The sequence below is a fragment of the Natator depressus genome, chromosome 28 (assembly GCF_965152275.1).
Source record: "Natator depressus isolate rNatDep1 chromosome 28, rNatDep2.hap1, whole genome shotgun sequence".
Classification (NCBI taxonomy): domain Eukaryota; kingdom Metazoa; phylum Chordata; order Testudines; family Cheloniidae; genus Natator; species Natator depressus.
In genome coordinates, this window is record NC_134261.1 from 5,663,135 (window position 1) to 5,686,344 (window position 23,210).

At 45.6% G+C, this 23,210-nt stretch overlaps 1 protein-coding gene across 1 annotated transcript in view; it reads right to left on the reverse strand.

Moving 5' to 3' along the window:
• Positions 1-337: 337 nt before the first annotated feature.
• Positions 338-23,210, reverse strand: part of LOC141978975 (uncharacterized) — a 35,614-nt gene continuing 12,741 nt past the window's right edge. The window contains exons 2-5 of the mRNA XM_074941409.1: positions 21,787-21,869; positions 19,054-19,180; positions 9,789-9,902; positions 338-9,381 (exon numbers count right to left, since the gene is read on the reverse strand). Coding sequence (XP_074797510.1) covers positions 8,129-9,381; positions 9,789-9,902; positions 19,054-19,180; positions 21,787-21,858 — 1,566 coding nt within the window. The 5' untranslated portion in view covers positions 21,859-21,869 and the 3' untranslated portion in view covers positions 338-8,128. The remainder of the gene's footprint in view (positions 9,382-9,788; positions 9,903-19,053; positions 19,181-21,786; positions 21,870-23,210) is intronic.

Below are 23,210 nucleotides of genomic sequence, written 5' to 3' on the forward strand. Positions count from 1 at the left end.
TCTGAGTTTTATTACCTCCAAATTTCAGCAGAAAAATTCAGACCCAAACTGTGTGTGGCGTGGAGCTCGATCGCGGTTTCTTTGGGTTTGATTTGGTTTCTTCTCTTATTCTCATTTTAAAAGCCCTTGAGCATTTTGATGGAAAAAATGTTTGTACAAGACCAAGGAAAAGTAAGAAAAGTTAAAAAGCTGCATTGAAGGGAGGGGGTGCCTGTGTACCAGGGCAGGGGTGGAGATTTTTATGGGGAGGGGGTTAAGGGATAAATGAGAGGCTTCTGCTGGAACACGGGGGGATGTTTTGCAGCTTAATTTTCTAAAGGGAAATCTCTCCACTTTCCCTCTGCTGATGCCCAGCTCAGACCCCACTGACACCCCTATGATGAATGAGAATTTTCTGAACATTTTGTATGCATATTGTGTATACCTCAGTTTCCCCTATTTGTTGCACAATTATCTTGGTCAGATGTCCAAAATTGTGGGGTGCATCCTGCCAGGGGGAATGGAGTAACATTCAGGGGGATGCAACTGGGGCCCGGGTTTTTGAATGTTATATTTCTTGACTTCTGACTTGTGTCCATTTATTCTTTTAGGTAAAGACTGTCCGGTTTGGCAGTCGGAGAACACTTCAATCTCCCTGGTCACTCAATTACAGGCATAAAAGTCGCAATACTACAACAAAAAAACTTCAAAAACAGACTCCAATGAGAAACTGTTGAACTGGAATTAATTTGCAAATTGGACACCATTAACTTAGGCTTGAATAAAGACTGGGAGTGGATGGGTCATTACATTAAGTAAAACTATTTCCCCATGCTTATTCCCCCCCCCCACTGTTACTCACACCTTCTTGTCAACTGTTGGAAATGGCCCATCCTATCACTACAAAAGGTTTTTTTTCTCCTGCTGATAATAGCTCACCTTATCTGATCACTCTCGTTAAAGTGGGTATGGCAACACCCATTTTTTCATGTTCTCTGTGTGTATATACATCTCTTCCTATTGTATTTTCCACTGCATGCATCCGATGAAGTGGGTTTTACACCACGAAAGCTTATGCTCAAATAAATTTGTTAGTCTCTAAGGTGCTACAAGTCCTCCTCTCATTCTTTTTGCTGATACAGACTAACACAGCGACCACTCTGAATCCTGCCTAGCTGGATTTCCTGAGAACCACAGCTGTCCACGTTCTTCCCCTAGATCCCTGTGCAGGGGCAGTTGTCATTTCTGACCTCATGAGTATAGTGGTGACTATGCCTACCTGTCACGTGGGGGACTACGGCTTGATTTCCTGATGAGAAAGCTGTGATTTTGACACCAAGTGTATGTCTACAGTACAATTAAAAACCCACAGCAGGCCCAGGCCAGCTGGCTCAGCTTGCCCAGCTCGGGCTCCAGGGGTCTCTTCAGGCTGGAGCCCGACCACTGGGATCCTCCCCCTCACTAGGTTCAGTGGCCTATATACTGAAGATGAGTTTATAATTGTACACTAGGTGCTGCCACTGGACAGACACTTCCTAGCAGGAGATCCACCCAGTTAATGTGATATACTCTAAAAATACTGGATGACAGAAAGGCAGCCTGGGGCTCTGTATGTATCGTCTCGCAATGACTCCAGATTCAACATGCTCAGGTTAATAAAAAAGGTTGTTTTTTATTGCAAGCCTGGAAATAGCCTCCGGTGTGAAAGTCAGAGCTGGATTATTTCCAGCTCATGCACCCTTATCACTAATGAAGGAGTAAAGGAATGTAGAAACCAATGAAGCCATAACATGTCATTTGCATCCTCAGCCCTTGTCCCTGTGACAGGATCTCAAGGACAGACAAATGTTACTCAGGGTCAGGAGGAGAGAGGAAAGCACTTTCCCCTATGTATTTCCCCAGCCTGCTGTGCAAGGCAGCACAGGGGCTTTAGGGCATTTTCTGTCACTGATATTTTTCATCTTGGTGTGGGAGGAAAGATTAAGGGTATGTCTACACTACAAAATTAGGTCAATTTTATAAAGTCAATTTTTAGAATTCGGTTTTATACAGTCAATTGCGTATGTCCACACTAAGCGCATTAAGTCAGAGGAGTGCATCCTCACTACCATGGCTAGCAGCGACTTAAGGAGCGGTGCACTGTGGGTAGCTATCCCATAGTTCCCGCAGTCTCCACTGCCCATTGGAATTCTGGGTTAAGCTCCCAATGCCTGATGGGGCAAAAATATTGTCGCGGGGGGTTTTGGGTACTTGTCATCAGTCGCCCCTCCCTCCGTGAAAGCAATGGCAGACAAATATTTCATGCTTTTTCCCTGGGTTACCCGTGCAGACGCCATGCCATGGCAAGCATGGAGTCCGCTCAGCTCACCGTCACCGCTGCTGTTGTGGGCAAGTCTACTGTGGGGGCTGCTATGATCTAAGTAGCCAATGCAAACATTGACGTTTTGTTATCACGGATAGTGACTCTGGGAAATGTGCAGATCTTTTTAGATTTTAGGTGCTTCATATTCCTGTCCTTTGTCACTGGTGAAGAAGTCTTGCAGTGGTACATTCCAGTCCAGTCGGCACTGTCACTCCCCGTAGCACTTCTGTGGTTGACACATGTAACAGCTCCAGGGCTCTTGCTCTTTTGCCTTGGCCAAGGTACCTTGCCTTACCAGGACCTCCAAGCATTCGATACAGAAGCACCTGCAGCAGCTGGCATTGCTACACAGCAGCAGCTCTTGGATGCCTTCGCAGCAGACGGTGCAGTAGGACTGCTAGCTGTCCTCGTCCATGGTGTACGGCTCCACCGCTTCAACTCTGCTCTCCTGTGAGCTGGAGGCTTCTGCTTCAGGCTGCTCTCCCAGCCAGCAGCACCGCACGGTCGCTCCTACCCCAGCCTACCCCTTGCTCCCATGGCTCATGAAGCCTGGACAGTAGTAAGAAGCAGTTCAACTATAGGCTGAGCAAGTGCAGAAAGGTGGTAGAATGTGCCTTTGGACGTTTAAAAGTGCGCTGGTGCTGTTGGTCAGACCTCAGTGCAACCAACATTCCCATTTCAGAGTAACAGCCGTGTTAGTCTGTATTCACAAAAAGAAAAGGAGTACTTGTGGCACCTTAGAGACTAACCAATTTATTTGAGCATAAGCTTTCGTGAGCTAAATAAATTGGTTAGTCTCTAAGGTGCCACAAGTCCTCCTTTTCTTTTTGCGAACATTCCCATTGTTACTGCTGCTTGCTGTGTGCTCCATTATATCTGTGAGACTAAGGGGGGAGACATTTATGGCAGGATGGGAGGTTGAGGCAAATCTTGTGGTGTCCAGTTTTGAGCAGCCAGACACCAGGGCGATTAGAAGAGCGCAGCAAGGCGTGCTGTGCATCACAGAGGCTGTGAAAACCAGTTTCATGACTGGCCAGGCTTCGGTGTGACAGTTGTGTGCGTTTCTCCTTGATGCAAATCCACCCCCTTTGTTGATTTTAATTCCCTGTAAGCCAACCACCCTTCCCCCTTCAAAATAAAGTAACTATTGTTTTGAAACCATGCATTCTTTTTTTATTAATTAAAAAAAAAATGAGATAATGGACAAGGTAGCCCGGGTGGGGTGGGGGAGGAGGGAAGGACAAGGCCACATTGCTTACTGTAGCCACACTAAAAATCAAACTGTTTGAATGACAGCCTTCTGTTGCTTAGGCCATCCTCTGGAGTGGAATGGCTGGGTGCCTGGAGCCTCCCCCCCGCCCCCGCCAAGTTCTTGGACATCTGGGTGAGGAGGCTATGGAACATGGGGAGGAGGGTAGGTGGTTATACAGTGGATGCAGTGGGGTGTGGGGGGGTGTCTGTGCTCTTGTTGGCTTTCCTGCAGCTCCAACAGATGCTTCATCATCTCCATTTGCTTCCCCAAGAGATGCTTCATCATGTCCATTTGCTCCCCCATTAGCCTCAGCATCGCATCCTGCCTCCGCTCTTCATGCTCACTTCAATCTTTCCTAGCCTCTGCCACTGAATGCCTCCATGCATTAAGCTGTGCCGTATCAGTGCAGGAGGACTGCATGAGCTTGGAAAACATGTCATCGCGAGTGCATTTTTTTCACCTTCTGATCTGCGATAACCTCAGGGACAGAAATGATAGGAGGAGTGTAGAAACATTCTATGCTCTATGATTCTAGGTGGACTGTATGGTAGCCTGTTCTGCTGAGTTCACCAAGCTGACCAGACAGGAAATGAAATTCAAAAGTTCCCAGGGCTTTTCCTGTGTACCTGGCTAGTGCATCGGAGTTCAAAGTGCTGTCCAGAGCGGTCACAATGGAGCACTCTAGGATAGCGCCGAGGCCAATACCGTCGATTTGTGTCTGCACTACCCCAAATTTGACCCAGCAAGGTTGATTTTACCGCTACTCCCCTTGGTGAGGAGGAATATAGAATTTGATTTTAAGAGCCCTTTAGGTCGACGGAATGGGATTGGTTGTGTGGACGCAGTCATTTTTAAATCGACCTAACATGAATAAATTCGACCTAACCCTGTAGTGTAGACCAGGCCTTAGACTTGCCAACTTTCTGAACCTGTGAATGTTAAGTGATCAAGTGATGAGTTAACAATAATGCTGTTGCACAGGATTTGACTGGAGCTAGAAAACAAAAAGCCCTTAAAGTTGAACTCTTAGGTGAATAGAATGATCTGATTTATATTCAACCTTGGAAGGCAATAGATTGTTACATCAGTCAGAACAGCCTGGTTTGGTTGGTTGGTTTTATTGGTTGGTTGTTTTCCCTGAAAAATTGCAGAGGGTTCAGAGAAGAGCCATAGGAATGATTAAAGGCTTGAGCAGGGAGAGAAGTTTAAAAACAAACCCAGCCTTTCCTGCTCCTACCGGCTGTGACTGCTGAGGACATTTTCCTTCTCTACTCCAGGGTCTCTCTTCTGCCAGATTCTCAGAAAGTCAGGCCGCCCTGCAGACTATGGCAGAGCAGTTTGGTAATAGGCTGCAGGACTCACCATGTAAGAGTGCAGCTGCTGTATCACCTTGACTGATCATGGGCCAAATCCTGCAGCCCTGGCAGCTCAGCATAACCGCCCACGAATGGCAATGGTAATGGAGCCTTTGTAACTAGCTGCTGGTACCTAAGGTCTCAGATATGAATTAAACTGGTGGCAAACACAGCTTTGAAGGATGTAAGTGAAAGAGAAAAGCTGGCCCTCTGGGGAACTGCTGCAGTCCCATAAACAACAGCTGGAAGGGAGAAGAGGAAAAACTCCCTAAAGTGCTGGGAGCAGCACCGAGAAAAGGAAGTTTGTCAGTGAGATCAGTAGCAATAAATACGAAATGAAGGAGTACTTTCCCCTCTGTGATGCCATGTTTGAATTGTGTTACTTTCTTATGAGATAAAGCTTTAAAATATCCTGGTCTAATTTCAGGATGGGTCTGTAACCATAATTGGTCTCTGTGGGAAGTGGGACTTTCAAAATTCCCAAGGAATTTAAGGGGTGGGGTTCATGGTTGGTCACCTGAGGGCGGTGCAGTAGAGTTCAAACCGATGACCAGAGAGGCGAGAACAGGGATTGTGGGACATCTCCCAGAGGCCAATTGCAGCTCTGTAATCGACCAGGGTGTCTACACTGGCATCGCGGCGCTGCAGCCGCGGGGCAGAAAGCTATAAGCCTCTCGTAGGGGTGGTTTTCGTACAGCACTGCAACTGCGGAGTTTCTGCACAGCACGTGGCTTGGCAGTGGGTACAACTCAGAAGTTACACTGCGGAAAGCTGCTTTACTGTGCAGAAACTTGCCAGTGAAGACAAGGCCATAGATGGCTTACATAACATAAGAATGCAAGACTGGTCATACTGGGTCAGACCAAAGGTCCATCTAGCCCAGTGTGCTACCTCAGAGTGACCAGTGCCAGATGTGTCAGAGGGAATAAACGGAAGAGGCTTGTTGACCTGCAAGGTGTGGGTCTTTCACCCTTATCTTTAACTTCATCGTTGTCTATTCCTACTTATCCTGTCTAGTACACCTCCCCCAAGGTCTCTGGGCAAATCAGGAGTGAACCACTCCTTTGATACAGACGTGTCCCAATCCATCTGAATTGAGGCAGACTTTGAGCCAATGTCACTTTGGAAAAGGCCCGCTTAACCCAGCAGGTTTCTCAAAGTAACAGTTGCTGTGAACCACATGTAGTGTGTACATGTGAACATCAAAGATACCACACATGAAAGAAACACAAGGCCAGTTCTGAGGGAGTTTCCAGAGCCAGTTCTGAGGGTTAAACAGCTGTGCTCAAAAGGAAAAGGGGCCTCAGCACCTATTAAAATAACTGGTTGCAAAAAAACAAAACAAAAATTAAATTAAAAAAACAAACCAAAAAAACAACCCAGAAAAGCTACCATCACACATCCATCACCATTGTAGATTTTGATATCTCCTGCCTAATGTGACATCTTTGCTTTGCAAGAAGGGACCTGGGGAACTCTCTGGCTGCTACCCTCTAACTCAGGAAAAGGTTACACATCTTGCCACAAATAATTTTCCTCTTAAAAGAAGATTTATTTTTAAATTTATCAAAATAAATTCCATTTTAAATAGAAATCATTACAGTCTATACTGGGTCTCTATTCTCAAACATGCTATTTCTCTCACATATTCCCCCACTCTAATTCCTTTGGAGTGAGGTTTTAATTTCAGAATTATCAACCATTTCCTATATAGTAGGGGGGCGCAGGGAGAGAACAAGAAGAAAACCTGAATCATAGAATATCAGGGTCAGAAGGGATCTCAGGTGGTCATCTAGTCCAACCCCCTGCTCAAAGCAGGACCAATCCCCAACTAAATCATCCCAGCCAGGGATTTGTCAAGACTGAGCTTAAAAACCACAAAGGAAGGAGATTCCACCACCTCCCTAGATAACACATTCCACTGCTTCACCACCCTCCTAGTGAAAAAGTTTTTCCTAATATCCAATGTAAACCTCCCCCACTGCAACTTGAGACCATTGCTCCTTCTTCTGTCATCTGCTACCACTGAGAACAGTCTAGATCCATCCTCTTTGGAACCCCCTTTCAGGTAGTTGAAAGCAGCTATCAAATCCCCCCTCATTCTTCTCTTCCGCAGACTAAATAATCCCAGTTCCCTCAGTCTCCTCTCATAAGTCATGTGCTCCAGCCCCCTAATAATTTTTGTTGCCCTCCGCTGGACTCTCTCCAATTTTTCCACATCCTTCTTGTAGTGTGGTGCCCAAAACTGGACACAGGACTCCAGATGAGGCCTCACCAATGTCGAATAGAGGGGAACTATCATGTCCCTCCATCTGCTGGCAATGCCCCTAGTTATACAGCCCAAAATGCCATTGGCCTTCTTGGCAACAAGGGTGCATTTTTGACTCACATCCAGCTTCTCGTCCACTGTAATCCCTAGGTCCTTTTCTGCAGAACTGCTGCCTAGCCACTTGGTCCTGAGTCTGTAGCAGTGCAAGGGTTTCTTCCGTCCTAAGTGCAGGACTCTGCACTTGTCCTTCTTGAACCTCATCAGATTTCTTTTGGCCCAATCCTCTAATTTGTCTAGGGCCCTCTGTATCCTATCCCTACCCTCCAGTGTATCTACCACTCCCAGTTTAGTGTCATCTACAAACTTGCTGAGAGTGCAATCCACGCCATCCTCCAGATCATTTATGAAGATATTGAACAAAACTGGCCCCAGGTTTTATCAGTAGAATCATGATGCTCAGGATTTGTTTAGACTAGGAAAAGCAGTGGAGTTCAGGTCAGCCCAAAGGGAAAGCTAATGTCAACCGCTGCACCTCGGCTGCATCTGCTCTACAACTATAATTGTCTTTTTACACCAAGATCACTCACTTGAGCAGCCAACGCCATGTACAGTCCTAGTGGATGTAGGGCACAGGTAGTTTTTCCTCAGTGTATCTTGCTGGGATCAAACCTCTCTCCCCCACCTGGAGCTGATGAACATTCCTGGCTGGAAGGACACACTCTCCTATGACTCAAAAGCAAAGGAGTTGATAGAAAAGATCACAGGACTGACCCCAAAAAAGGGTTAGCTGCAAAAGGCAGAAGCAGGCAACTCATCTGGGGGAACTGAGAGACCATGGTGAAGATGGTGCAAAGATCGCTATGTGGGAATTAGCAAATGTGATTTAAAAATAAAAAAATCTTTGGCCAGCCCTAGTCAAGGCATTTATTACAGTTCCCTCTCATGTGGATTTTCTGATGTGTGACAAGCTTTGAATTATAACTAAAGCTTTTCCCGCACTCAGAGCATGTGTAGGGCGTCTCTCCTGTGTGGATTCTCTGATGTGAGATGAGGGCTGAACTATGAATGAAGCATTTCCCACACTCAGAGCATCCATAAGGTTTCTCACCTGTGTGGATTCTCCTATGTTTGATAAGGTTTGAACTCTGATTGAAGCTCTTCCCACACTCGGAGCATGTGTAGTGTTTCTCTCCTGTGTGGATTCTACAATGTGTGATAAGGTGTGAGTGTTGATTAAAGCTTTTCCCACACTCAGAGCATGTGTAGGGTGTCTCTCCTGTGTGGATTCGCTGATGTGTGATAAGGTGTGAGCTCCAATTGAAGCGTTTCCCACACACAGAGCATCCATAAGGTTTCTCACCCGTGTGGATTCTCCTGTGTGTGATAAGGTCAGAGCTCTGATTGAAGCTTTTCCCGCACTCAGAGCACATGTAGGGCATCTCTCCAGTGTGGATTCTCCTATGTTTGATAAGGTTTGAGCTCTGATTGAAGCTTTTCCCACACTCAGAGCATTTATAGTTTCTCTCTCCTGTGTGGATTCTAGAATGTGTGATAAGGTGAGAGTGCTGATTAAAGCTTTTCCCACATTCAGAGCATGTGTAGGGCGTCTCTCCTGTGTGGATTCGCTGATGTGTGATAAGGTGTGAGCTCCGATTGAAGCGTTTCCCACACTCAGAGCATCCATAAGGTTTCTCACCCGTGTGGATTCTCTGATGTGTGATAAGGTCAGAGCTCTGCTTGAAGCATTTCCCGCACTCAGAGCACACGTAGGGAGTCTCTCCAGTGTGGATTCTCCAATGTGTGATAAGGGCTAAGCGCTGATTGAAGCTTTTCCCGCACTCAGAGCATGTGTAGGGTCCCTCTCCTCTCTGGAATTTCTGATGTATGAAAAGGTCTGAGCTCCCATTGAAGCTTTTCCCACACTGATGGAATGAGTAGTGTCTCTCTTCAAAGTTGATTCTCTTGCATGTAATAAGATCTGAGTGGCTCCTCAAGTTTTCCTCTGGCTTGTGCTGACTCTCACAAGCTTTTGCTTTTTCTGGGAGTGCACGACTCCCGGAATCATTCCCTTTGGATCTTCCTGATAATGTCCCACGTGGTTCTACTTGCTCAGCATCTTCCTGCTGGGGTTTCTCCTCCTCATTCTCACTCACCATCCCATCACCTGATGGGAGACAGAGAGAATCCAGACATAGGTCACTCCCTGTGCCAGAGAGAAAGGAAATCTCAGAGAGGGGAATGGAAAAAGGGATGAACAAATGAAAATATGTGCAGGAGAGTTCAAAGCTATCAGGAACTGATTTTCCCCAAACCTTTTCCCAGAGGAGAGAGGAAGGGATCAGTTTTGCTCCAGATCTCACCAGAACACTCAGGGAAAAGCGAGATCAGGGAGGGACCTGCTGCCAGTTGTCAGTCAGGGTAGGTGGGAAGCCATGAGTGACATCTGCCTAATAATTCCACATGTGCAGGGAACAATCCTGAACTTGGAGAGCTCACAAGGTCTTTGTAGGGCATCCCAAATGTTTCCTGTATTCATGGACAGTTTCTGAGTTGGTTTAACCAATTCCCTACCTGTGCAGGCAGCTCTTGAAAGCACTTCTTTGTCAGAGCCCTGGAGGTCTGGGACCCACAGCTCTTCCCGTCGTTCCAGCTGCGAGATCACATCAGGTTTGGAAACTGGAAACCCTGCTCAAGGCAAAGAAAACAAGGGAGGTCAGTAGAATTTGTGGGATACTTGTCACAAGGAATATTCCATGGTTTTAAGCCCAGCTCATTTTTAAGCAGTAACATCCCAAGGCCAGCTTCCTTAGCTCAAAGTGGCAGGAGAGTCGTTGTTATTATAAATCAAAGGACCAATTAACACTGGGTCCCCATTGTGCTAGGCAAAGTACATACACAGAATATTAGATGGCCCATGCCCTGAAGAATTTACAATCTAAATAGACAAGACAGACACAGAATGGGGGAAAGGGCAGAACCCACTGTTAGAATGTACAGGTTTCAGAGTAGCAACCGTGTTAGTCTGTATTCGCAAACAGAAAAGGAGTACTTGTGGCACCTTAGAGACTAACCAATTTATTTGAACATAAGCTTTTGTGAGCTACAGCTCACTTCATCGGATGCATAAAGTGGAAAATGCAATGAGGATGTTTTATACACACAGACCAAGAAAAAATGGGTGTTTATCACTTCAAAAGGTTTTCTCTCCCCCCACCCCACTCTCCTGCTGGTAATAGCTTATCTAAAGTGATCACTCTCCTTACAATGTGTATAATAATCAAGGTGGGCCATTTCCACCTACATGCCTCCAGCTTTCACCCAGACCACACCACACGGTCCATTGTCTACAGCCAAGCTCTACGATACAACCGCATTTGCTCCAACCCATCAGACAGAGACAAACACCTACAAGATCTCTATCAAGCAGTCTTCCAACTACAATACCCACCTGCTGAAGTGAAGAAACAGATTGACAGAGCCAGAAGAGTACCCAGAAGTCACCTACTACAGGACAGGCCTAACAAAGAAAATAACAGAACGCCACTAGCCGTCACCTTCAGCCCCCAGCTAAAACCTCTCCAACGCATTATCAAGGATCTACAACCTACCCTGAAGGACGACCCATCACTCTCACAAATCTTGGGAGACAGGCCAGTCCTTGCCTACAGACAGCCCCCCAACCTGAAGCAAATACTCACCAGCAACTACATACCACACAACAGAACCACTAACCCAGGAACCTATCCTTGCAACAAAGCCTGTTGCCAACTGTGCCCACATATCTATTCAGGGGACACCATCACAGGGCCTAATAACATCAGCCACACGATCAGAGGCTCGTTCACCAGCACATCTACCAATGTGATATATGCCATCATGTGCCAGCAATGCCCCTCTGCCATGTACATTGGGCAAACTGGACAGTCTCTACGTAAAAGAATAAATGGACACAAATCAGATGTCAAGAATTATAACATTCATAAACCTGTTGGAGAACACTTCAAACTCTCTGGCCACATGATTACAGACATGAAAGTTGCGATATTACAACAGAAAAACTTCAAAACCAGAGTCTAGCGAGAGACTGCTGAATTGGAATTCATTTGCAAATTGGATACAATTAACTTAGGCTTGAATAGAGACTGGGAGTGGTTAAGTCATTATGCAAGGTAACCTATTTCCCCTTGTCCCCCCCCCGTTCCTCAGACGTTCTCGTTAAACCCTAGATTTGTGCTGGAAATGGCCCACCTTGATTATCATACACATTGTAAGGAGAGTGATCACTTTAGATAAGCTATTACCAGCAGGAGAGTGGGGTGGGGGGGGGTGGAGGGGAGAGAAAACCTTTTGAAGTGATAAACACCCATTTTTTCATGGTCTGTGTGTATAAAACATCCTCACTGCATTTTCCACTGCATGCATCCGATGAAGTGAGCTGTAGCTCACGAAAGCTTATGCTCAAATAAATTGGTTAGTCTCTAAGGTGCCACAAGTACTCCTTTTCTTTTTGTTAGAATGTAGATATTCAGGCCTGCCTGGAAAGCCTATACTTTAAGAACTTAGGTGTATTTTTATCACTTAGCTAGTTATAAGGGTATAAAAACAAACAAAATCACAGTCCGCCTGTGTATGGGCCTTCTCTCACTAGCATAGTCTGATACCTTGTTCTTAGGCTAAGGCCTTTGGCTAAGCAGCAGGGGCAGCCATAAGATGGGAAGTGTACGGTAACATCGTCATATCCCAAAGCAGTTACACTGAAATAACGTGGTATTGGGCTGTTAGGAAGATGATCCTGTCCTGATAGTGCCCATCAGCACCAGATAAAGAAACAGATCTTAAGATGGTTAAAGAAAACTTAGTTTGATAGCCTCTGTCTGGCAAGAAATCACTTCTCAATGGTTCATAGAATCATAGAATATCAGGGTTGGAAGGGACCTCAGGAGGTCATCTAGTCCAACCCCCTGCTCAAAGCAGGACCAATCCACAACTAAGTCATCCCAGCCAGGGCTTTGTCAAGCCTGACCTTAAAAATATCTAAGGAAGGAGATTCCACCACCTCCCTAGGTAACACATTCCAGTCTTTCACCACCCTCCTCGTGAAAAAGTTTTTCCTAAAATCCAACCTAAACCTCCCCCACTGCAACTTGAGACCATTACTCCTTGTACTGTCATCAGCTACCACTGAGAACAGTCTAGATCCATCCTCTTTGGAACCCCCTTTCAGGTAGTTGAAAGCAGCTATCAAATCCCCCCTCATTCTTCTCTTCCGCAGACTAAACAATCCCGGTTCCCTCAACCTCTCCTCATAAGTCATGTGTTCCAGTCCCCTAATCATATTTGTTGCCCTCCGCTGGACTCTCTCCAATTTCTCCACATCCTTCTTGTAGTGTGGGGCCAAAAACTGGACACAGTACTCCAGATGAGGCCTCACCAATGTTGAATAGAGGGGAACGATCACGTCCCTCGATCTGCTGGAAATGCCCCTACAATTACATCCCAAAATGCCATTGGCCTTCTTGGCAACAAGGGCACACTGTTGACTCATCCAGCTTCTCATCCACTGTAACCCCTAGGTCCTTTTCTGCAGAACTGCTGCCGAGACATTCGGTCCCTAGTCTGTAGCGGTGCATTGGATTCTTCCGTCCTAAGTGCAGGACTCTGCACTTGTCCTTGTTGAACCTCATCAGATTTCTTTTGGCCCAAACCTCTAATTTGTCTACGGCCCTCTGTATCCTACCCCTACCCTCCAGCGTATCTACCTCTCCTCCCAGTTTAGTGTCATCTGCAAACTTGCTGAGGGTGCAATCCACACCATCCTCCAGATCATTTATGAAGATATTGAACAAAACCGGCCCCAGGACCGACCCTTGGGGCACTCCACTTGATACCGGCTGCCAACTAGACATGTATCCATTGATCACTACCCGTTGAGCCCGACAATCTAGCCAACTTTCTATCCACCTTATAGTCCATTCATCCAGCCTGCCCATACTTCTTGTATGGATTGTGCTTGTGAAACCCGCATTTCTGTATTGTTTTATCTTTACGGCCCCCACTTTTTTATTGTTAATTTGTCTGGTTCTCTAATTGTTTCTGTCTGCTGTATAATTAATTTTGCTAGGTGTAAGTTAATTAGGGTAGTGGGATATAATTGGTTAGAGAATTATGTTACCATATGTTAGGACTGGTTAGTTAAATTTCAATAAAATGATTGGTTAAGGTATAGCTGAGAATATTATTATATAAACTGGGGTCAAACAGGAAGTGGAGGGGAAACTGGAATCATGCTTGCTAAGGATGGGGGGGAACGGGAATGGGGAACAGGGACACAGGCAAGGGGGACACAGAGCTAGGAAGGAGGATGTGGGGTAAATGATCTGCGGTGTCACAGCTGGGAATAGAACACCGGGGAACAGACTATATTGGAGTATAGAGAGAAGCCCAACTGGTGCGAAGAGCTTCGGAATATGCTTGCTTGGAAATTAACCCCAACAAACATCGCATTGTCTGCGCTTCAGATTTCTGGTCTTTTGCTGTTTCCTGTCTGTGTGACAAGAACCAGGAAAGTGGGAGAGTGAAGGGAAATCCCTCTAACAAAATTGACATGACCTGATAACCAAGAGGTAAGCTTTTAAGGAAGGTTTTAGTACACTTTGGAAACGATCAGAGATTCCCATGAGGACTGATGAGGGGGTGATGGTAAATATGCATTTAGATCCTTTGCTTGTTTTATATCTTTTCCCCATAAGACACAGTATCATGGATCCATAGGATCTGTGCAATGCCCTGGATTTTAAACACAGTCCTTGGGAGGTGCCCCTTGAGTGCGCTAGACCCCCAAGGGGTCCCACTCTTCCACAAGGATAGGCCATGCAGCTTCACCACCTGAGACTGAGCCTCTGGCTTCAACACTCCTATTTCAACCTGTGAGCTCTGCCAGCAGGCCCAGCTCAACTACACTCCTCTTCAGAGACCGTTCCTCATTCATGCTTCAATGCACCTCAGCAAGTTTTTGCTGTCACACTGGGCAGACTGTTAAAACATAGCAGGGTTTATTAGTCAACTGAAACACAGCATTTGAAATTGTCCTTAGATGAGGACAGAGAAGCAAAGACGACAATATAGTCCAGACTGGCCAAGGCCCTTGAGCCATGCTGCTGTTGAAAACAGTTTGGTTTCCTTTCAATGTGCCTGTCCATTTGTCTTCGCTCCGGTAGAGCTCCCTGCATCTGCGAGCCCAGTTCTTCCTGTTCCCCAAAACACAACGAGTCCATGTATGCTTCACTCAGCCAAGCGGAGATCCTCCCATGGACAGGTGACAATTACTCCCTTGCCTCTGTCAGGTATTCCACTGATGTAGGTTGGTCCCAGCCCATCCTTAATGACCCATTCATATTACCCATGACAGCTACGTGACAAAACACCTCATGTCTCCTGCTCTGTCTAATCATAGCAATACCAATCACAGAGGGAAACTGAGGTGTGTATTGGCATCATACAAGTATTACCAAAATTCCCACCTCTATCACACACAGACTGCTCACAGCCCTTGGAGAGAAACCAAAGCACAGGAACAGGATGTTAGTCCAGTGAACACAGTGGAGGACAAGTTGCAATCCTCAAACCTTGGTCAAAAAGGAGAGGCATGTGGGCCCCTACCCATAGAGAGGGGCTGGCTAGAGGTCTGATACCGGAGAGGGCATTCCTTGAGCAGAGCATGGAGGCAGGTCAAAGGCTTAGCTACCCCAAAACTGTGACATCGCAAAAGCACATTTTGGGGAATGAGGAAATCTAGTGACTCAGTTTAATGGGAGGGAGATGTGTAATGTAGAAAAGGCTAGGGAATTCAACACTAAAATTCAGGAGCAACAGCCTCTAATTCTTCCGGAATAGGAGAATGTAAGAAACAAGAACTGGGCCACACAACCTCAGGAGGGAGAGGCTCAGGGATCCAAGGAGCCTGGAGGGAAGACAGCTTGTGGCTACTGCAGATGGGGAGAGAGGACAAGGCTCTCCCCAAATTCACTTCTGTTGACCCCGACCTGATTTTATGATCTATGACCCAGTCTCAGGTCTTGTGGGTAATTTAATACCTTTTATACCTCGCTAGAGGTAAAATGTCATTATCAGAATATTGCTTATTAGCTTGGAACATGCATGGAGGAGCAAGGAGGTGAACATAAATAAATGGGTTATTAAGCTTACTACAGTTAAGGGCCTGTTATATTAGGTTGAGGCTTTGGGGGAATAGTTATATTAAAGTCTGGGATTTACCTGAATAGGCCTAAGGAGAGAATCCCAGGTCAGATACTTTGCACCCTCATTTTGAGAGACTAACGAGTAACCACAAACAGGTGCAATACGCCACAGGATTCTGAAAGAAGGAAGTTTGGGGCGGGCTTTAGCAATTAGGTTGCTATGCAGTATCTCAGCAGTAGGACCACATTCATATATTGGAATTATTAATAAATAAGTGATTTAAATCATGAGTATTAATGCTCAACACTTAATGATGGACTTCCCAAAGGCCACATATGGGTTGGGGCAGCTATTGACATTATTGTAACCAGAGTAAAGGAGCAGATATGGTATATAGCTGTACTATTACCATTAGGAAGCGGATAAAATACCTCTCCTAGTAACCATTTTTTCATTTTGTCAGGTCCCAAAGACAGTGTAAACTGAATCAGGACCTCCCTTCTGATGGGCTCCCTTGCCCCTCGATCTTTGTTTCCAATGGTGTCCATAACTTGCAAGTATGCAGAGTGCAAGATCCTCTTTACTATACTTATCTTAGTCTAACTGTTACTAAATGGTCGAGTTCAGGATCCTGACACAGGGAAGAAAGGAGAGCAGCAGAATACGGACCCTGAACTTCAGAAAAGCAGACTTTGACTCCCTCAGGGAACTGATGGGCAGGATCCTCTGGGAGAACAACATGAGGGGGAAAGGAGTCCAGGAGAGCTGGCTGTATTTTAAAGAATCCTTATTGAGGTTACAGGGACAAACCATCCCGATGTGTGGAAAGAATAGTAAATATGGCAGGCGACCAGCTTGGCTTAACAGTGAAATCCTTGCTGATCTTGAACACAAAAAAGAAGCTTACAAGAAGTGGAAGATTGGACAAATGACCAGGGATGAGTATAAAAATATTGCTCCGGGATGCAGGAGTGAAATCAGGAAGGCCAAATCACACCTGGAGTTGCAGCTAGCAAGAGATGTTAAGAGTAACAAGAAGGGTTTCTTCAGGTATGTTAGCAACAAGAAGAAAGTCAAGGAAAGTGTGGGCCGTTACTGAATGAGGGAGGCAACCTAGTGACAGAGGATGTGGAAAAAGCTAATGTACTCAATGCTTTTTTTGCCTCTGTCTTCACGAACCAGGTCAGCTCCCAGACTACTGCACTGGGCAGCAGAGCATGGCGAGGAGGTGACCAGCCCTCTGTGGAGAAAGAAGTGGTTCGGGACTATTTAGAAAAGCTGGATGGAGCACAAGTCCATGGGGCCGGATGCGCTGCATCCGAGAGTGCTAAAGGAGTTGGCGGATGTGATTGCAGAGCCATTGGCCATTATCTTTGAAAACTCATGGCGATCGGGGGAAAGTCCCGGACGACTGGAAAAAGGCTAATGTAGTGCCAATCTTTACAAAAGGGAAGGAGGAAGATCCTGGGAACTACAGGCCAGTCAGCCTCACCTCAGTCCCTGGAAAAATCATGGAGCAGGTCCTCAGGGAATCAATTCTGAAGCACTTAGAGGAGAGGAAAGTGATCAGGAACAGTCAGCATGGATTCACCAAAGGCAAGTCATGCCTGACTAATCTAATTGCCTTCTATGACGAGATAACTGGATCTGTGGATGAAGCGAAAGCAGTGGACGTGTTGTTCCTTGACTTTAGCAAAGCTTTTGACACGGTCTCACACAGTACTCTTTCCAGTAAGTTAAAGAAGTTTGGGCTGGATGAATGGACTATAAGGTGGATAGAAAGTTGGCTAGATTGTCGGGCTCAACAGGTAGTGATCAATGGATACATGTCTAATTGGCAGCTGGTATCAAGTGGAGTGCCCCAAGGGTCGGTCCTGGGGCCGGTTTTGTTCAATATCTTCATAAATGATCTGGAGGATGGTGTGGATTGCACCCTCAGCAAGTTTGCAGATGACACTAAACTGGGAGGAGAGGTAGATATGCTGGAGGGTAGGGGTAGGATACAGAGGGCCCTAGACAAATTAGAGGATTGGGCCAAAAGAAATCTGATGAGGTTCAACAAGGACAAGTGCAGAGTCCTGCACTTAGGACGGAAGAATCCCATGCACCGCTACAGACTAGGGACCGAATGGCTCTGCAGAAAAGGACCTAGGGGTTACAGTGGACGAGAAGCTGGATATGAGTCAAGAGTGTGCCCTTGTTGCCAAGAAGGCCAGGGGACTGGAACACACGACTTATGAGGAGAGGCTGTGGGAACTGGGATCGTTTAGTCTGCGGAAGAGAAGAGTGAGGGGGGATTTGATAGCTGCTTTCAACTACCTGAAAGGGGGTTCCAAAGAGGATGGATCTAGACTGTTCTCAGTGGTAGCTGAGGACAGAACAAGGAGTAGTGGTCTCAAGTTGCAGTGGGGGAGGTTTAGGTTGGATATTAGGAAAAACTTTTTCACGAGGAGGGTGGTGGAACACTGGAATGTGTTACCTAGGGAGGTGGTGGAATCTCCTTCCTTAGATATTTTTAAGGTCAGGCTTGACAAAGCCCTGGCTGGGATGATTTAGTTGGGGATTGGTCCTGCTTTGAGCAGGGGGTTGGAGTAGAGGACCTCCTGAGGTCCCTTCCAACCCTGATATTCTATGATTCTATGATTCTAAGAGTTAAAATAATAATAGTTGGGGAAAATATGTGTAATGAAGTGAAACTGAACGGAAATAAAACTGGAGTGCAGGCTCTAAAGCAACAAGGCCTGGGTAGGGATTCGGGGCTAAAGGTCTGGGATCCCCCACAGATTTAGATCCCCAAACCTCTTCTCCCTCCTACCAACCCACCCAGCCTACTTCCTGGTGCCTTCCTCCGCACTCCCCTCCCCTTCTTCCCATTACTCTCAGCTGGCACCACCTCCCGGCACCTTTGGAGCTTCTTGTGTTCCCTCCTCGTCTCTCACTACCTCATCCCTCCCTGCTACTTCTTAGCTCTAATCCTGCACACACCCTCCCCATGTCCTGGCACCCCAGAATTATCTACTCCCCCCCTTCTCCTCCCTTTCTACGACTCTGTTCTCCCTTCACCCATGGGCTCCTGAATGGCAACATTATATGTTCTCCTATCAAAAAAGGAGCTCATCTGACTGTCACAGAAGCCATACATGAGTCATACACCTATTTATTCAATTTAGAATTCTACAGGTGGCATATTTTCCTCTTAAAATGAGGAAAAGGCATGAAAGCTCTTGTTATTAATGTACCCAATAAGGTTACATTTAATACACTTTAAAATGACTGACTGCACCAAAAAGGCACACGTCCAAAAATTATTCCAGTGGATGGGAGATAAAGCAAAAAAAGGGGGGCAAGGAAACTTGTTAAAACTTGTATGACGAATAAAAGTATAAAGTTATTACTACTCAGGTTCTTTAGAGACCCCACAGCTTCTACGAACAGAGGGGGGGAGGGATAGCTCAGTGGTTTGAGCATTGGCCTGCTAAACCCAGGGTTGCGAGTTCAATCCTCGAGGGGGCCATTTAGGGATCCGAGGCAAAAATTGGGGATTGGTCCTGCTTTGAACAGGGGGTAGGACTAGATGACCTCCTGAGGTCCCTTCCAACCCTGATATTCTAGGATTCTAAGGGACAGGACTCCTTACCCAGCAAGATCACCGTCTCGTAGTTCTCCTGCATGACATCCCTGTAGAGGGCTCTCTGAGCGGGGTCCAGCAGAGCCCACTCTTCTCTGGTGAAATACACAGCCACCTCCTCAAAAGACACTGGCCCCTGAAAGAGCAAGAGTCCAACACTCAGTGCCTGCTGCCACACTCACAGCCCCACTATTCACGGAACAGCAGCACCAGGTAAATGGAAGCTCCAGGATGCACATGTTAACAGAGTCCCACCCCACCTTGCTTAGAGCAACCAGAAGGCACCAGAGGGTAGAAAGAGAGAAACTGAGTCCCCCAGCTGACAAACGGAGGTAGGATCTTCACAGTTATCACATACCAATTTTCCACAATTCTGGCTAGTAGGTAAGGGAAGCTATCAGAAATCAATGACTAATCAATGAAAATAAAAAGAAAGTTTTTTAAAAGCACATTAAGTACAAAATTAATCCTAACAATGGTCGTGGTAAATTACTAGATGGAAATGGCAGAAGTATCAAAAATAATGCAAAAGAGGTAAAAGTGTTCAATAAATATATCTATCCTGGATTTGGAGAAAAAGAGATGATGTACGCATTTCATAAGATATTATGACACACATAAGATATTATACGATGACACTCTTTCCTTTCCAACGAGAACATTAAACAGCAGCTATTAAAGTTAGACATGTTTAAATAAGCAGGTCTAGATAACTTGTATACAAGAGTTATAGAAGACCTAGTGAAGAAGCATGGTGGACTGTTAATGTTGATTTGAATTAGGACTTGGAACACTGGCAAAATTCCAGAAGACTGGAATAAAGCTAATGCTGTGCCAATATTTAATAAGTGTAAAAGAGATGACCCAGCTAATTACAAGAGTGTCAGTCTGACATCAATACTGGGCAAGAGAATGGAGCAGCCGATACTGGATTTCATTAATAAAGAAGTAAAGGAGGGTAATATAATTAGTACCCATTAACAAAGGTTTAGAGAAAATAGATCCTACCAAACTAACTGGATATCCTTATTGGATGAGATCAAAAGTTTGGTTGCAACTAAATTGTTGATGTAATATACCGAGACTTCTGTAAGGTTTATGACTTGGTTCAGCACAATATTTTGACTAAAAAACTAGAAAGATACAAAATAAACATGGCATACATTAAATAGATTAAAAATGCTGATTGTAAATGGGGAACCATGGTCGAGTGGATTTATTTCTAGTGGGTTCCTGCAAAGATTGGTTCTTGACCCTGTGCTATTTAACATTCTTATCAATGACCTAGAAGAGAATATAAAATCATCACTGATAAAGTTTGCAGTTTCCACAAAGATTAAGGGTGGTGGTAACTAATGAAGTGTCAGTAGATTCAGGCTCCATCACTGGCAGTCTGGGAAGTTTTCCCAGCCCTGGCTGGAGGGTTATTTCCTGTTCCACAAAGAGGGGAAGTTCCATTCCCAACTCCAGTGCCTTGAAATTAGGCCCTATCTGACATTACATCCCATATTCAGCATAGTGGCATGATTATAATATGATTAGGACATAATTATGATGCATTTTGTGCAAGATGAGTCATGTGTGATGTCATTGAAAAGTTATGATTTGCTGAATATGATTATCCTATTTGTGTGCATGGATCACGTTTGTATCTGAAGTTATGGATATTGACTGTGTAGCTGTATTTCAAATGTGCTTACTCTGGGTAACACCCACAACTAGCCTTTCAGGTACAAAAATGAGAAGCCAGACAGTGCTGATGGCTCATCAACAAAGACAATGGACCGTGGAAGAGCTTAGCCTTCCTGTGAATGTTTCAGCCAGCCTATAAGTCATGGCTACTATGACTCGGCAGGGCATGCGTACAGACCACATGACACTGAACTCCATTTTGGTACCTGTATTTTTCCACAAACTGGACTGAGTTTGGAATAAAGGGCTCCCGCCATATAGAAAAGCTACATAAGGTGGAGTGTGACATCATCTCTTGGCCTCATTCCCCACACTAGAGAACTCCTGGAAACACCTGAGGAACAAAGACTGAACTGGGGGAAGCGCTGGTTTCAGGGTAAAGGGATTTCTAGCTTGTGTATCGAAACTTGGTGGACTGTTTGTACGATCAGTCAGGGTGAGAAACTGCTAATTCAAATTCTATCCATCTAGTATGTTAGGCTTAGTTTGAGTTTTTGGTTATTTGCTAAGTAATCTTCTTTGATTTGTTTGCTATCACTTAGAATCTATCTTTCTGTCATTAATAAACTTGTTTTATGCTTTATCCCTGTGCACTATAAGATGGTATAATTCTGGATTTATATAACAGCAGGTGTGCAAGGTTGGGGAGCTGGGAAATTGGCTGTTGTCTTCCATCTGTCCTCGAGTGGCTTAGGTAAAGCACTCTGGTAGCTTAGCTGGATGTATGGCACCACCTGCTGTTGGGTGATAAGAGGGCCTGGAGAGGCTGGCTGAATCTCCAGCAAAGCAATGCAAGAAGGGCCAGCCCAGCTTGAGGGTTAGACGGCACAGCGGTTCCCAGAAGCCCCCAGATTGCACCCCGGCGGTGACAACCCATCACATCCTAGATTACACAAGTCTCAGCAGGTTTGCCACATCCTGTCCCCTCCCTTTCTCCACCCTAGATATTTCCTGCCTCCCATCAGCTCGAGCAGCTCCAACCCTCCTATGCATTTACTGGTCCTCTCCCTCCAAGCAGAACCCACCACCAGCTCCCTGATAATCCCTTACCTGAGCCAGCTCCATTGCAGCCATTTCCTTCTCCCTGGGTGGATGGGAGAAACTGGAGCAAAACCTGGACATTATTTTGTAGCCTGCCAGGGCGAGAAGGGCAACGTGAGAGAATTCAGATGGGGCTCTTTTCCATTCAACAAGCCGATCCCCCCTAGGATTTTCCCCTGCTAAAGGACATTTTAGGTTCTGCCACACTGTGAAGCACAGACTGACCTTATTCCAGTACAGGCCTAGCCCCCTCCCACCAGGATGAAACTCTCCCAGTAACAGAGTCTCTCCATTACATTTATAAAGTTTGTGGATGATACCAAGCTGTGAGAGGTTGCAAGTGCTTTGGAGGATAGGATTAAAATTCAAAATGAGCTGGACAAATTGGAGAAATGGTCTGAAGTAAATAGGATGAAATTCAATAAGGACAAATGCAAAGTACTCCACTTAGGAAGGAACAATCAGTTGCACACACACAAAATGGGAAATGACTGCCTAGGAAGGAGTACTGCAGAAAGGGATCTGGAGGTCATGGTGTATCACAAGCTAAATAGGAGTCAACAGTGTAATGCTGTTGCAAAAAAAGCAAACATCATTCTGGCATGTATTAGCAGGAGTATTGTAAGCAAGACACGAGAAGTAATTCATCCACTCTACTCCGCGTTGATTAGGCCTCAGCTGGAGTACTATGTCCAGTTCTGGGCACCACATTTCAGGAAAGATGTGGACAACTTGGAGAAAGTCCAGAGAAGAACAACAAAAATGATTACAGATCTAGAAAACATGACCTATGAGAGAAGATTGAAAAAATTGGGTTTGTTTAGTCTGGAGAAGAGAACACAGAGAGGACACGATCACAGTTTTCAAGTACATAAAAGGTTGTTAAAAGGAGGGAGAAAATTTGTTCTTCTTAACCTCTGAGGATAGGATAAGAAGCAATGAGCTTAAATTGCAGCAAGGGCGGTTTAGGCTGGACATCAGGAAAAATTTCCTAACTGTCAGAGTGGTTAAGCATTGGAATAAATTGCGTAGGGAAGTTATGGAATCTTCCTCATTGGGGATTTTTAAGAGCAGACTGAACAAACACCTTTCAGGGATGGTCTAGATAATACTTAGTTCTGCCTTGAGTACAGGGGACTGGACTAGATGACCTCTCAGGGTCTCTTCCAATTCTATGAACCAAAGGCCAGAGAAGAGGAGAATAAAAGGAGTCACTTTGGGGGATTCTCCCTGTCATTGTCCTAAGGCAACTGTTTCAGGTTTACCCTTGTTTGCTGACAGTCGGCTCTTTCGCTGTTTCACCTGGTACCCCGAGAGAGGAAGAAAGTGCCCTGAAGTCTCAGCCAGAGGGTTGAGCTCTGACACACTAGAAAGATAAACGCCCATAGCACCCCAGGGGGAGGGGGCAACTGGACTCAGAGAGGTGCACCCCA